The 16083-nt window shown below is 40.7% G+C and overlaps 1 protein-coding gene across 2 annotated transcripts in view; it reads right to left on the reverse strand.

Annotated features, from left to right (window-relative positions):
* The window catches only part of nptnb (neuroplastin b), a 26106-nt gene extending 11432 nt beyond the window's left edge, over positions 1 to 14674 (reverse strand). The window contains exons 1-2 of one of the 2 annotated variants that reach the window (XM_034116848.1): positions 14087 to 14674; positions 3291 to 3638 (exon numbers count right to left, since the gene is read on the reverse strand). In XM_034116848.1, coding sequence (XP_033972739.1) covers positions 3291 to 3638; positions 14087 to 14162 — 424 coding nt within the window. In that variant the 5' untranslated portion in view covers positions 14163 to 14674. The remainder of the gene's footprint in view (positions 1 to 3290; positions 3639 to 14086) is intronic. The other variant, XM_034116849.1, reaches the window with a different exon arrangement.
* Between the last annotated feature and the right edge of the window lie 1409 nt (positions 14675 to 16083).

Below are 16083 nucleotides of genomic sequence, written 5' to 3' on the forward strand. Positions count from 1 at the left end.
ATATCTGGGCTGAAGATTAATACACTGAGCAGTCCTTTGACATTTTACATTACTGCTGAATGACTGCACACATTGCTTCACCCTCTGAATTGCTAAACAATACCAGGGTCCATTTCTCAAGGACGTTGGGGGGAAGCAGGAGGTGTCATCTGAGAGAGAGGCGCCCTTTGCTCTGAGTAGTGAGCAGGAAGCCTCCTCCTCCTCCCTGCCCCTCCTCCTCCTCCTCCTCCTCCTCCAGGGCGGGCCAACCATGGCAACGGAGGAGCCCCAGAGGGGAGGAGCAGAGAGGAGCAGCATCATAATCCTACTACTGGCTGCTGCAAAGCCACTAGCAAGGCATAGGGGAAGCAGAGGGGTAAGAGGGGCGGCTGAGATCTGCAAGTGTCATCTATTAGCATTCATGGCACCTTCCTCCTGCAATTCTGTACACTCAATAGCTGAGGGGATATCTCTTCCCTCCCCCATACATCTCTCGCCCCCCTCCCAAGCAGAGCCGCATGTTCTATTTATAGTATCTTTGAGACATGCATACACACACAACATGAGGTACATAAATTAGCATTTAGCAAACACGGCACAGTGGTCCACAGGCAATTTAACCAGAAGGTTGTTTGTAGGACACCTTGTCGCAACTTAAAATGTGGTAACTGTTGGATATTGTATTTCTCTATCACATTGTTACTGCAAATATACGGTTGCTCAAGATGTGGTGAAGCCTGATCCCCCTCTTGCTTCCTGCTGTTATACAGTGCTGCTTTTAGATAGTATCAAATTAACTGACAGATATTAAATCAGGGGTATTACTTTTTTAGAATGATTGCATTATCAGCAAAGATATGCAACCAACTAGGCAATGTTTTTATATTAAGGGGGGAGGATTATGTCATTGTAAAAGTCCCAAAATCATATTATTGTAGCACATTATGATGCAGAAGGTGCACCAACAGAGAGATGTCCCAGTAATCAAACCAGAATAGTGGGCCGTCTGAGCACGTGGTAATAAGGACATGCCATTATTAATACATTCTTGTGTCTAATTAACACATATTTGTTTGACTATTTATAGTATACGAACAGTGGACATTTGCATTGGCTGTTTTGAAAAGCAAAGTATCACAGACATGCTTACTGCTTTTATTGTACATTATGTCCGTTCCCAGAATCCACTGAGATTCATGTCATAAGGTAAAGCTATACGAGATAGCTTATGTATTCAAGCATGAATAAATCACCCCTTATTGGCTGGAACATTGAATTCCCAGGATAAAAATATTTGTTACTGTGAAAAAAAAGTAAAATCCACAGCAACACCGCAAACCACTCATGCACCATAATTACCATACATGTTTTTAAATGTCATTTTATAATGTGATTCCGTTGCACTGTATCTAAATGCTCCTAATGTCTTTCATTTTGTGTAAAGCACTTTGAATCGTCTCGTGTTGAAAGGTGCTTTATAAATAAACTTGCCTTGCCTTAAATTCCCGACAACAATTTCACCAGAACATTTTAAAAGGTAAGAAGTGCGACACAGCAGCACTGTATTAAGCCACATGTTGGTGTAACAGCCAGCAATGATGAAAGGGTGGTTCAAGTTGTTTCAACAGTCATTTGGCCATCATTGGAATCAGTTAAATTAGACGAAGTGTGACATTATGGGACAAATGCTAATTGTCTTTCCTGCTTTGAGTTAAAGGAGAAAAACAATACAGATTTGGGTAGAGTATTACTTTAAGCACATGCAGAATTACTTTGTAGGTGTATCCCACATACAGTATTATCCAGGCATGCATATGTTTTTGCTCCTTTAAGTTTTTTGGTTTCCAAATGCTAAAAAGAGTAGTTATTAAAAAGTGTTATAAAGAGACGGAATTACTATTTATATAAACGGATTCTAGGGACATGAATTTAGGAGTGATTCACAAACAAAATTAAATCAAACACCAAAGCAAAGCAATCAGACTTTGGCATGTTTCCCCAGCTACAAGCTATATCAATGGGCTATAGTGTATATATCCTGTTATATACATGTATTAAAATGGATGTTACATGTACGTGAACAAAATGTACTCCCCAGTAATGACAGAATATATTTAGTGAGGACTGGATAGCAGAAAACAAGTACATGTGAAAAGTCCTTAGCACTTCTTATGATATTTTATTGCCCCACACCTAATCAAAAAGTGCTCACACAGAAATCAAAATGTGTCAGTCCAATCAGAAAAGCCAGAATGGATCAAGCTCCTCTAAGCTTCTCAGAGAGCTTCACTATGACTAACAACATTCCACATATCCCTGTGCTCCAGTGGGCAGGGCACTGAAGCATGTACAGATTAGGAAGGTCCAGTTGAAATTCAGTTTGTTTGAATGTTGTGTGTGCATAGTGCAGAGAGTTAAAGGATATAATGTCATTACTGATTCACAGTCACATGCTTAATGGCTGAGAAGGCACAGGCAAGTCCAGAGAGACTGTTTACTGGAAGAGAAATACCTGCCTCATCTCGACGAGAATGAGACACTCAAGGCCCTCTCGTGGTCTTTACCACAAACAGATACTAAAGCAGAAACGGTTTGCTTTTATCAGGAAGGATTTGACAGCAGGAAACACTCTTTTTACACCTTAACGGATCCCTGCTTGTGTCTTCTTACGGTGCCCATTTAAATTGTGCCCAGAGTAAGAAAGCCTATTCAAAAGCACCACAACTTCAAAGCACCACTAAGGTTTCCGCTGCTTTTAGCAGGCCGGGCTTTGAAGTAAACAAAACAATCAACGTAACACAAGAGACACAACATTATGGTAAGGGAATAAGTATCACAAATAAATACACGGATAGGAAATGTGTTAAATTAGGATACAGAGAAAAAGATAATGATCAGAACATTATAAAAAGGACACATGAGACAGTAAGAACAAAGGTTGCGTGTGGAAGTGAAGAAGGAAGTGTGGATAGAGAAACGTTTCTGGGTTTGTGGTCCTTTACAACAACATGCTCTAAGGATTGGGGAGAAACATGGAGTTTACTGAGTTCTGTAGAAGAGAACATAAATATTTACCAAACCCAATTAGGAAACTAAATTGAATATTAATGAAAACAAACACAAAAGGCAATGACTGGCATAAGGGACTTACACATCTAGAATGTTTTATAGACACTAATAATACTAAATTCATATTTTTGTCTAACGAGTGACTGCTGTTGGCTCTCGAGAGGTTTTTACGGGTGAGTGGTAGGGACAGGGGAATGGTAATTTGTGAATCATCTAGGTACTACAGGACATAGACCACTCACTCTGTAGCACCGAAATGGTGGCCTGGGCGCGGATCCAGGTGGTGGCAGGGTTTTGTCGGAGGTCATTGCGCTTGGGGTCGTTGCTGGCCCGGCACTCATAGGTCCCAGAGTCCTCCAGTGTGAGACGCGTGATGCCGAGCACACTGACCCCATTGGCGCCGTAGGCCGTGTTGATGGATACCCGACGCTTGCGGGCTCCGTCCCACAGCTGCTTGAAGGAGTCAGCTCGGTTGATCTCAGCGTACCACCACTGGATCTCCGGAGTGGGGTTACCGACCACGTCGCAGTACAGCTCAAAGGTGTCCCCCGTAAGCTTAGTCTCAGACATTGGCGACTTCACAAACCCAGCTGGAGAAGGAAAGCGTATCGGGATGGCAGGGAAGGAAAGAGTAGAAGAGGGTTAGAGCAGTAAGAAAGTGTGGAAAGGCCAAGGGATGGAGAAGGAAATTGAATAGGTTAAGAGTACATACAAGCATAAGAGCAGATGGTTAAAGGCAAATGAAAAAGAAGCAAGCCTCGAATCACCGATAGGGGGAAATAGAAAAGGTTAGTGACGACCTTAATCCAGTCCGTTTAACGTCAGGGTTCCTCGGCCCACTAAGGTCATACAACTGTCCGACAAAGTCATAGTCAACCAGTTCCAAGTCTGTGCCAGCAAGTAGTGCTGGTTTCTTGTGAATTTTTCTTCTTCTCTCTTCTCTCTCAAATGTTACTATTTGTGCATTCACTCACTCATATAACCTTGCCTTCTTAGGTAGGCTCATAATCACCCTCACTTATAAGTGGCACCATTCATACTTGCTTGTATAACACCTCACGCAATTGTCAGTGGTGAACAAGAACACTGCAAAGAAAATCACATGATTCATCAAAAATGATTAGCTTGAAAATCTTTCCCTTGAGCTTAATAGTCATTACCACCACTGTCACAGGAATACATTTGACTTAAGAGTCATTATGATTATAATGAAAGGGTACAATAATAATGTGGAGTCATTGGTACAGATGGTGTTTCCTCAAAAACCTTATGTTATTAGCTCTGCCAAAAACACAAGTTAGGAAAATATCTCATTCATTCTTGAAAATATTGCCATAGATTTTTGGAAAAACTTCAATTGCTGCCATTTACAAACCAATGAAGCCATTTTCATTTTATTTTTTAGCACATATTAGATTTTGCATGTACTACAAACGTCAGTCTTCTTCACCAAACAGTTTTTAAGAGTTGAATTTGTTTATCATTCATTTGTATACGCTTCACCAGTTCCCTTCGATCCATCAATCTATTTTATAGACCTGCTTGTCCTGTGGATGGTCACATGGTGTTTGCGTCTATCCCAGCACATTTGTAGGTATAAGGTACACCCTGGACATGTCGCCAGTCTGTCACGGGGCTAACACATTGATATGGACAAACTGTTCACACTCTCATATTCACACCTTCAGGCAATTTCCAGTCACCTTTTCACATAGCATGCATGCCACCGTTGGAGGTAAGGGGAGATCCTGAAGGAAACCCATGCTATTCTCGGACACGTGAAAATGACCCTGTTTTTTAGAACAAAAAATACTTGATTAAAATGCTCATGTGAGATTCATTTGTTGTTGTACACATACTTTACTTTCCTTTTACATTAAATACTGATGTCAATTCTCAAGGTTTATCTTTTCCTCTCAGCTTGAAATGCTTTCTTAAAGGGATTCACAGAAATCATGATGAATAGATGTAGCTGTATGTATGTATGCATTAACTTCATCTCTTCATCCATATCAGCTCTTGCTGGTAACGCCAAAAATTAGGTCATCCGGCTCTCATTTTAGATAAGCTGGACTTTAGGAGCAGTTTGATAAAATTCATATATCGCCAGAAATGAACTGGATAGAACCACCCAATTGACTTGTGCTTTAAAAGTGAAACCTCGTTGAGTTTAAGTGTTCACTTCATTTAAAGAGGCCCTACTCGGCTTTTTAGGGTTTCACTTTCCTGCTTGTTACAAAGGTTGCATGTAAATGCTCTGCTACGGCTAAAATCCTAAAGTTCCTTCCAGAGGGAGTTTCTCTCCCACACAACCCTAACCCTGCCTGAAACGCCTCCATTGGACTCCTTTGTTTACTTCCTTAACACAATGTCATCACTATGTAACACTTGCGCTTCTATTAGCCTACCTACTACTACTACAATGGCCAACTAACCAATCAGAGCAGACTGGGCTCTGGTTTCAGACACAGGGTGAAAAGAGCTGCTCCAGCACAGGCAGTATGAGAACATGGAAGCCCTTTTTGAAAATTAAAACATGTAAACATGTGCCAGTAGAGGCACAAAAAACGAATAATATGGTCCCTTTAAGTAACACATGGAAACTATAGATGCTCTCAAGTCCCCTGTGAAGCACACCACTGGCATTTAATCTTTTAGGGTTGGTTTCAAAGAGAACCTCCATTTTTCCTATCCAGCTTACCTGCATGTGGAATATGAAGCACATCAATTGTGAAATGCAGTAGAAATTATAAAAATAAATCGGATCTCTAAGCATTATTACCACAACTGTGAGTATACCGTGCCGTGCCTGCGCCTGATGCATGACCCGGTTTCACATCAGTAGTTAGCCCAACAATACACTGCCAGCTTTAGTGAACCTCATTTGGTGACAAATCCCCAAGACCACAGACGCTGTTCTCTGCCCCCCCCCCCCCATGCAGCCTGTCAGCTGAAAACCACATGTGTCTAAATGGATCTAGAGAAAAAAAACATTGCCTTAACTCTGCCCTGAATATTGTAAAACAAAGAGTCTGGTCTCTTGAGTGATAGGCTGTGTTGTGTCTAAATACAACAGCTTACAGATCTGTCTGCCCTGCTCAAAGTAATTTATCGTAAGCAGAGATAAGCCTTTGGAAGCCCGAGTGTAAACAACTGCATCAGCTCACCCTCATAATGAAGCCAGTTACATGTTATTTATGTACTTTTATTAAAAGTTTAACTGCCAGCTGTAGATAAAGACCATTCACTATGATGACATTACATTATTCTGCGCGTCCTGGTTGCACAAAGGCTATCAAAGTACATCCGATTATATTTCAGGATACATGAATTGTATCATTTGTTTCACTGTTGCTTACCACCAGAATGTGACTAAGAGACATTTGCAAATTAGATGATCTGTAACAGAACATTTTGAACAAAATTAAGCGATTAAATATTATAATAATTGCAGTATTCCTGCTAGGAGATGTGTCTGAGGATATTTGGTGCTTACAACTTCCATTTCTATGCGCAATGCCTAGAGATATGCAGAGTAATTAGCATTTGTTCCTTTTCTGTTGAAACATCTGGGCCCATCAAGCTCACCACATAATCCCAGAGGGTGAATCCAAGCCTCTCCGCCTACACTGTTAAAGCAATATTTCAATCTGACAGAACATTTACTATGGCATTTTTTACCATTATTATGGGTATGGCAGTAAATTAGCACCGGCACATGTCACAGTTCATTTTCTTCAGCCCCGCATAAATACTCATAATCACAGTATTGCATCATCTTAAAAATAAAAAAGAATGAATGTCATCCAAGGTGATGGGAAACTAAATCAGAAAAAGGAACAGATGACTTAATTTAAATTCAAGCTCAGAGATGTTTGAGAAATACTCGCAGAACAAACTACAGGCAACACTTGGCCAATGAGCACACCAATGTTCGTGCTGTTTAAACAGTGGGTTTATACTGGCAGTGAAAACAAAACACAAAGCAGACAGCCGGTACTCATTCATTTCAAAGGCGTGTTGGGAGACAAGAAGTGACAAAGACAGACACAATGGATGGTGGTCGGATCTCAGAAACTTGGTGACAGAAAAGATATGAGCAGAGTTCATCTTGTGCATCATTTCATCTTATGTTGTAATGATTATGAACATCTGCGTGGTTTATTTATGTAAAGTATTTACTGTATGTAGACATCAGTCGAATGTTGCAACAAACAGCAGATCCTGATTTATTTCATTTAATTGTAATCTAACAGAGCCGGGTTCACACTGGCTGTGGTAGCGCTGCGCTATGTTAGCACTAGGCTGGCTGTTCACACTAGAAGCGCCTTTCTTTGCGCTGGTCAACAAGCGATTCTGTTACTCTGCTGTTTCCTATAGCACTGAAGATGTCCTCAAATTGGATTTTCTGTCCTACCATGAACCAAAATTGAAATATATTCAACTTAGATATATAAAACTGAGATATGTTGCAATTCTTCACAGTTTTTTGGGGTAAATTACTTTAACAACTAAGCTCTAATCAAAATACTTGCTAATGAATGTTCTGATCTAATCACCTATCACCAATAAATGATTTGACTAAATACAGGGCAACAACTTCTGGTTTCAACATGAAACCGTTAGTTTAAAAAGACAAAAGGTCTGTTTGTATACAGTACATATAAGAGTAGAAGGTCCTGCATGCTGAAACGGACAGTACTCTTGAACAAGAGACATGTAGACTAAAAGCATCACTTAAGTGTTAGTAGGCCTAAGTGGATCTATAACCTAAAAGCCCTGTAGAGCCGGCAGAAATATACCGTAGATCTTGCCTATGTCCACTCGCCTCTCCACCTGAAGTCTATCTGTTGAGTACAAAATACTTGCTGTCTGTAGGGTTAAAGTGTTACTCTGAAATCTGAGTTGCTTGGCCCTTCATGGTAATAATTGCAAACCTTACATGGCCGTCAGTGTATTGCCATTTGTTTGGTTTGCTAACAATTGCTAATGCTTGCGGAGCTAACATGAGGAGGCTCTGTTTTAACTAATCCTTCCCAGTAGCTGTTTGAATTTGAAATGTAATGTCATTTGCACACTTGCAAGACCAACATAATGCATCTAGTGAAATTAAAAGAATATATTAGTAATGCACATTAGTTGTTGTTTTATATGTTGGTAAAACAAAGGCAAGCTCTTCGGCAGGAACAAACATTGTATTACTCTCTTTGTGAATTCAAAATAGGGCTTACATCTACATTTCAATGCGTGTAGATGTGTATGGTGTCTTCTATGCAATCCAACCAAAGGGGTCCAACATTAACTTGAGTAGGTGGTTTAACAGAAATACTTCAATATGATAAAATACAGTCCATCACAGCCTGAATTGCACGATTTAGCTCACTTTACTCCCTTATGACAAGTGAACAACAGCATCAGAAAATAACCGCTTTTTCTGTGACAAGCTCTTTCTTAGTCTAAGTGGAAGTCACAGTCATTACGGCCTACATACTCCACTCATGTAGGTGGAGATGGGTACTCCCCTGAGGACTGACAGCCAGCCACACACACCACCATGCAGCCTGAGAGTGAGTCATCTCCCATCCTACAACCAGAGAATGTAGGAAACCCCTTAGGGCTGCTGAGCTGGTTGTGAGTTGTGGGTGCAGGTGCATATTTGTTGTACCTGCACGGCACTGTGACAAACAGGTGCGCCTTTCCAGGTCATTTGTATAACAAAATATCTAATAGTTCTGACCTTTGTTTATATTTAAATATCCCTAACACACTGGTGAAGGTTGAGTAAATAGTAGTGGTATAGTTAACAATATACAGTAAAAAGGAAACTTGTGTTTGTCCTTCTTAGTTACGTTTTTAGTGTGTTTTACTCAAACAAATTAGGATTTGACATAGTGATGATGACATTTAAAGCCTGTCCATTGCAACACTGGTGTTTCACAGATTGTTGGGTTGTAGCTGGGCAGAATGTGTCATCGTCACAAGTATTTTAATACCTAAAATATTCAATAAGGTGTGACTTGTCCTGCCGTTACAAAGGCCACAAAACGAATAAGACGAGTGAGCGAGTCAAGGACGGTGTGCACACCCTCACAGTTCTGAGGACATTTTTAATTGAGGTATATGAGAACACCAGTCTTAGTTTACTATGGGTGCCACAATATCTTGGTATTTTTTTAGTGTAGTGTAGTGTTTTATTTGCATCTTCACATTGTATCTAGCTGAGGGTATCGTTTTCTACAGCCATGAATTTAAGGGTCACCTTGATATTCTCCTTGGTGTGTAAGAAATGTAAACGTTTGGAATTTAAATTGACATATTTCTATACCTCTGAAAATGAATTGCCATAGCTCATTACTTGAACTATATTTATAGTATTTTCTACAGTTTTCTACAGTTTTGATGGTACATAATTAAAATGTTTGCTTTATAATGTTTACTATGATGAATTACATGTGTCAATATTCATATATGCTAAACTAAATGTAGAACAACATATGCATGGACAGTAGGTAGTTGCTGAATTGTCAGTTGAACATCAGCAGTAACGTTCTGTAAATGTTTTTGTTTTTTTCAGCATCCACACTTCTCCGGCGTTTTACTACCCCTAACAATGTAACGCCTCTGACTCCATTTTAGCTTGCATGGAGACTTTTGAAGACGATGACACCCAAATTGCTCCCGATACGATTTTATCACCTCACCACGTGTCCCTCCCTGATTCATCACGCCTGTATTACATGACACTTTTCAGGAAGAACACAAACACCCTCAGCCTTAGATTACCATGTGACTACCAGTTGTTAATTCAACATGATGATGAATTACAGGCATTGCTGACCTTATTGTCTTTGCTAGCAGCTGTTGTGCAGTTAAATTAATTTTATAACGCTAGAAGGCCATTTTATGTACCTACAAGCAAATGTAGTGACATCAATAGTGGCATATAATTCAGGGCAAATTGCATTCAATGTATAGAAGTTATGTAATATAACTTTAACAACTATAATAATTTACAATACACTTGGTGTGATATGTGCTGTGCAGTTACATTTGTCAGAGAGGCTGCGGTGAGGTATAGCTCTGAATACACTCATGACAGAGCGGTTATAGTTTTCCTCACTGAATTTATCACATGATTGTTATTTTACCTTTTGATGTAACTGCAATGGAGCGACGTGACAAAAAGTATTTGCAAAGCTGAATTTTCCGACATAGCAGGCGACCATTTCCATTTTGCTGGTAATACGTGAGTCTGTCATTCAGATCACAGGAGAGAGGCAACAGTTTAATGAGATTTAAATCCCAATAACCCCTGTGCTGAGTAGAAATGCTCTAATCCCATCTTCTAATCACAACCACTGAGCACTTCCTATTCCTCTTTCCGAGGTCAAAACATGGGAATTCAAATGATTTGATGTAAAACCTAAGAAGCACGGAGACAGATGTGTCATGCCACACTGATCATCGGAATAACACTATAATTGTAAAATTACAAGAACCACACCCTCAGAAGTGCTCTATGCAGAAGTGACAAATGATATTCCTCAATCTCCTACATACTGCCAAGTAATATTATTCCTTGACTTAAATGACCCTGGTGTGCTGAGTATCAGCTGGCATGAGCTAACCCTGTGTCTGCGAGGTTAATAGTTAAAATACTCAGGCAGATGGGGAAAATGGGGCCAGGTTTAAATGAAAGAGACCTCCTTTGAGTATTCTGTCTCTGAACTGCTTTTGTGCAGCACACTTAACCTGAGCTGTCCCGGCAGAACAGCCAGTAGTGCAGGGCTGTGTCCAAATTAGGAAACTTCCAGCTGTGAATGTGTGTAACTGTATGAATGTGAAGCAGGGTGGTGCTGAAAGAAGCAGCATGCATGCTCAGCAAAAACCTTCCCTGGACAAATGTACCTGCAGTGTGTTTTATACTGTGGGATGCTCCTCCTAATCAGTGCAGTCCATATCAGATTTCACAGTGGGAAAGCGTGACTCAGTGTAAGAGCTGGCTTGAGTCCTACAGCATATTTTCCAGACTCACAAATGTGCCTCGGTCCGGAGCTGGTATGATACATTATAATGGACAAGCTGCTGCATCATATAGGACTATTGATTTAATTCTATGTAGTTTATCTGCAATGTTGATGATAATGCAAACGTGACATAGAGAAGGAATTAGGGGCCACTATTCACAAAAAACAATACATTATAATTGCAGTACATATTGCAATTCATGCGGGCATAGCTTTCTTTGCATCATGTCTTGTATTTTACAAAATATTTACTGTGGAAGACATTTGATCAAAAATCCAACAAGAACCAATCTTTGAATTAAGCTGCTGCTAGCCTTACATTTAAATGAGAGAAAACTAGAATAAATATTTCATTTAACATAGAGGTTACAGTATCAGCTCATTATTCTAAAGCTTGTCTTGATGTTCTGATTCACACAGGCAGCGATAACACATCAACAGAGTTGGCAGCAGGGGCAGGCTACATCGTGTGGGGAACTTACATAAGACAAAAAAAGCACTTCCTTAGGTCAGACCCAGCCACCTTCTCAGATGCTTTTATTTTCTTTGCATAAAGATCACATCATCTCTCAGATTAGACGGTTCACAGCCACCTAGCGAGTCTTTAGAAGGCTGTGCAGCTGTGCACAAGGAGGCCGTCCATTAAGAGTTAATGAATTCACTTTCACAAAAGGACCTTAAAGCCACAGTTCTCAGTGCTGTGTCTCGGTGGTAAAAATAGAAACGAGGCAGAATGGACGGATGCTATTTACAGTCCTCCAAATATCTGTCGCAGAGACTGGCCACCTATAGTTGGCCTGCTTCTCACATGAGGAAATAATGACATGAATTCCCTCTGCTTCTCAGATACAGTGATTATGCACTTATAATTATTGTACTCCCACATGCTACTGCCTGAACTCTGTATTACCACAGGAAAATCTAGGATTGCATAAGAAGCCATGCACCTATTAACCTCATACTGAAATATGGGAAAGAAATGAAATGGCTTTGCGATGCATGGGATGTGAGCAAATATCAGAATATTACCAACGCTGTTTAATCCGACATGTCGCTTATTACAAATGTGATCAAACCTGAGAGGCCTATTTACTGAAAAGGAAATCTGCAGATAAGCTAAGACTTTAGGAATTCTATATTAAACAGATAAAGCGCCCACATGTTTGGTGACAGTGTGGCACCAGTCTGTCTCCAACTGAACTCCGGGTGTGTGTGTGTGTTCCTTTGTCATTAACTGGGCCTCAGTGAGTGGGCACTAACACCGGGCAGAGACCACAGGAAGTGTTTGGAATGCCTTTGCTTGAGCTTTATCAAACAATGGAGGGCTTATTTGCTATTTGATTTTCCAGATTGCAAGACCAGACAACATCTCGCTGTGCATTCACACACTTCAAGCACCTGAGAGAAATTAAAAAGAAAATAAAGGAATTCAGGGGATAATATTTTGTTATATAACTGCTGTGGTGTTTTAGTGGGTTCCCAATCAGAGGTAGCTATATTTGCATATTGTTTGTCTAGTATTGCACAGAAATACAACAAATAGTGCAAACTCTTAAAATGTATAATGCTAAGTTTCGTTTGTATCGACAGAAATAATTCACATTTTTGCTAAATAGATCCAAAAACTGTACTAGCGTTGTGAGGTTTTACACCACCTTCTCCTAAGGATGACTTTCTTATTAAGTCTTGCATAGTGGGTGTCCGATTATCCGACAGAAAAGTCGAGGTGGAGATTAAGCTTTAACATTTGAAGTATGCGGATAAATCCCTGCCTTGTTTTTCTCCGAAAGACGATTAGATCATGTCAGTGATATTGATTTATGAACGCAGATGACCTGACACGTGGGTAGCTTCCTAAAAATGATATGAATACAGGCAGCGATTGTTCAATTTGTATATTAAAGCATCAACATCTTCACAATCACATGAGAGTTGCTCAGAGATCGAAAAACCCCAGAAAGATTGAAAAGATAACACTTTTATCTCATGCATTTTATCTGCTGATTTGTGTGGCCCTCTGGGTGATGTGATTCAACATAATTTGAAGTAAGGACATGCTGTGTCAGAGGAGGGCAGCCTGGAACACCCAACAGCATGCTACTGACATTTACTTAAACCAAATCATGTCAGGTTTAGTATGAATAATGCACTGTGAACTTTAGAAATCAAAGTCACAACTGAAAATCCTATGTTAACAAATCCCATATTCTTTGAATATTGAGAATAGAGAAAACAACTACAGTAGTGCTGCATTATAATCACTAAAAGTAAATAGGGGATTTATCTGTGCATGCATCTAGTTGTGCAATAATCCCACACTGAACCAGTAAGGCAAGGGAGAACGATCCATGTAAGGTCGTGTGACAGAAAATGTATTATTATAGTGGACTAGTTTTGTCAGATAAGTGTCAAAAAACATGCCTATAGTCCCAAAAACTGTGATCACAATGGGCCTGGTATTTACAGTAGACCTATTTCCACACACTGGGCGAGTCTTAATCCTGTGTTGGGTGTAGATAATATATGACTGGATCAGCATCCGTAGCAGGTTAGTCTTGCTTGACACACTCTACCCAACCCCCTTTAACTAAACACACCGCACACTGGCATGCAGCCTAAGGCTTCCCAGAGGCCACTACTAATTGTAAATATTCAGGAATAATTCTATGCAGGTGCAAACATCACTTTTTCCCCAGCTATAGTCTATTTTAAATCACATTTGACAGCATATTCCTCCCACAGACACAGTTGACAGGCAATAACCTTGCACAAAAATCACACAAACGTTAGTTTCCTCCTGGTGTATTCGTTAAGAGTTCCGTTTTGTGTTCATATATTCTATCACATTTGCTGGCGTCTTACTCTGGCCTTGTTTTGTCGAGATGCGTGAAACTACAGTAGTAGCTTTAACGCAGTCTTTAAATTTCGCTCGGGCGTCCTCACACAAGTCAAGTCACTTTCCCTCAACGCGATGTTTACAATAACACCAGGGTCACATCTGCTTTTCTTACCGTTTTGAGCCGAGATGAGAGGCAGCATCAAGTTCCCCAAAAGGACCAGCGCCAGCATCACTGCGTTAGGATGCATTGCTGGGGTTCGAAGAGAGGACCAGGGTCTCGGTCGGACGAATGTGGGAGGAGAGATCGTGTATTAATCACAAGATCTAGAGAGATGGGCCCTGCATAGCACCGGGTTCTTTAAAACAAATAGTCAGCGGTGGATAATTTTACAAAATGTGTAAAACGCCTCCCTGCTTCAAAGACTTTCTGAGGGCAGCGATGGGTGAAAGGTCCGGGACGAGGCCAGCGGCTCAGGGATGCCGATGTGCGGCCATAGGCGGTGAAGAAGCCTCGTCGGATTGCGGAGGAGAGAGGTCTCTGGATGTCAGGGAGATTGTCCACAGTGTAGTTCTGTAGATTCAAAGATGCGCAGACCGATGCGCATTTGCGCACTCGCGGTCACGGTTCGGTGGTTAAAAATAAAAGTAAAGCGCACAAATTATTCCCCACGAGAAGTGATGTAGCCGAAACATAAGTGTGTGTTCCAATACAAAAAAAAAGAGGAACAGATGCTGGCAGGACTCAGCAACGACGAGCTGCGCGTGCCCTATGCGCGCATGACCGTAGATAAATACACACATGCACACACACACACATAGCACGCATTCAATTGATGGTGTTTGTGAACTCATATTATCTGCCTTCATTTCCTGGTCAACTTTAATTGTTATTTAACGAGATGGTTTAAAAAATGTCCCGTTTACAGCAGGTTGTTTCTGCTCATACAGTATTTAGGCTACTGAACTGGTCGGCTACAGTAATAGCCTATGATTCTCTTACTATTTCTAACATCTCTTGCAATATTAATGTACCCATAAACTGTCAGCTCGTTTACCACCAGTCAAGTCGGATTTGTCACAAACCATGCAGCACAAATGCCTGTAGGTTACATTTCTTTAGTCAATATTGGAGTAGTTTTATCAAAAACTGGCACTGGTTATGCAAACAAACTGAAGGCGATCCAGCCACAGTTTTCAGCAGTCCCATCATTCCAAGCCTAAATACTTTCTCTTGTCAGGTTTTAATGTGAGGAGATTATGGTGATGCTCTTGAGCTCGCTGAGGTCATTTATAAATTATGTCATCACATCGGTGGCCTGGGTGTTCTCAAGCTGTATGTACCACATCCCCCTTGAAAGTTCAACATGGCCTCCTGTAATCCTCTCTGTCTTTAATCTGTGCTGCAGCGTGGGTGACCTCATGTGGCCATTTGGGGTGACATCAACAGTCAGCATGTATTAATTTTGTAATGCCAATACTAAGACATAAAACAAAAACACCTGAGGACTTTAATATATTGTAACCAGTCTTTTTAATTAGTAAATACACTATTTATTTAATTGCAACACTATTTATTTAATTGCAACACTTCCTTCTTGTGTTAGGTTTGAGTAAAAAAGTGTGCCTGTAACTTGACTATTCAATGTAAAGTCTTGCCCTGTGATAAATACCTACATGTCCATGCAGGTTTTTTGGCCGGACTGTTTGCAGAGGGACAGTCTGTGCTCAACTGCAGAACAAACTTCCCTCCACTTTACAGCCCTCCCTCCAGTTTGTCCATGAGAGACCACATTTCAAATGTAACCCCACCTGAAACCTCGCACAGACCAATCAGCTAGAGAAATGTCAGAGCCGTCGGCACACCCTCCTTTGTTCGAAACCAATCAGAGTGGAAGTGTGGCATTTGGCCTGAGGGGAAAACTTACCCCTGGATGAGTTAATTACGCATCACTTAGCTGTTGTCAATGTGTTCACAACGGTGGACCCTCTTTTGGGCTTTTTGCAGCGGTTGTCTTCATTTCTCGGTCAATCTAGTATGGAAAGTAGACAACAATGGCTTACCAGGCTGAAAAATGAACTTAGCAACAGTCCTCTGGTATCAAATGTGGCTTTTGGCTTCATCCTCATGGGACTAGAGAAGCTGGTGGAGCTGGAGTTTGAGTGTCCTTG

This window comes from Trematomus bernacchii, unplaced genomic scaffold (assembly GCF_902827165.1).
Source record: "Trematomus bernacchii unplaced genomic scaffold, fTreBer1.1, whole genome shotgun sequence".
Classification (NCBI taxonomy): domain Eukaryota; kingdom Metazoa; phylum Chordata; class Actinopteri; order Perciformes; family Nototheniidae; genus Trematomus; species Trematomus bernacchii.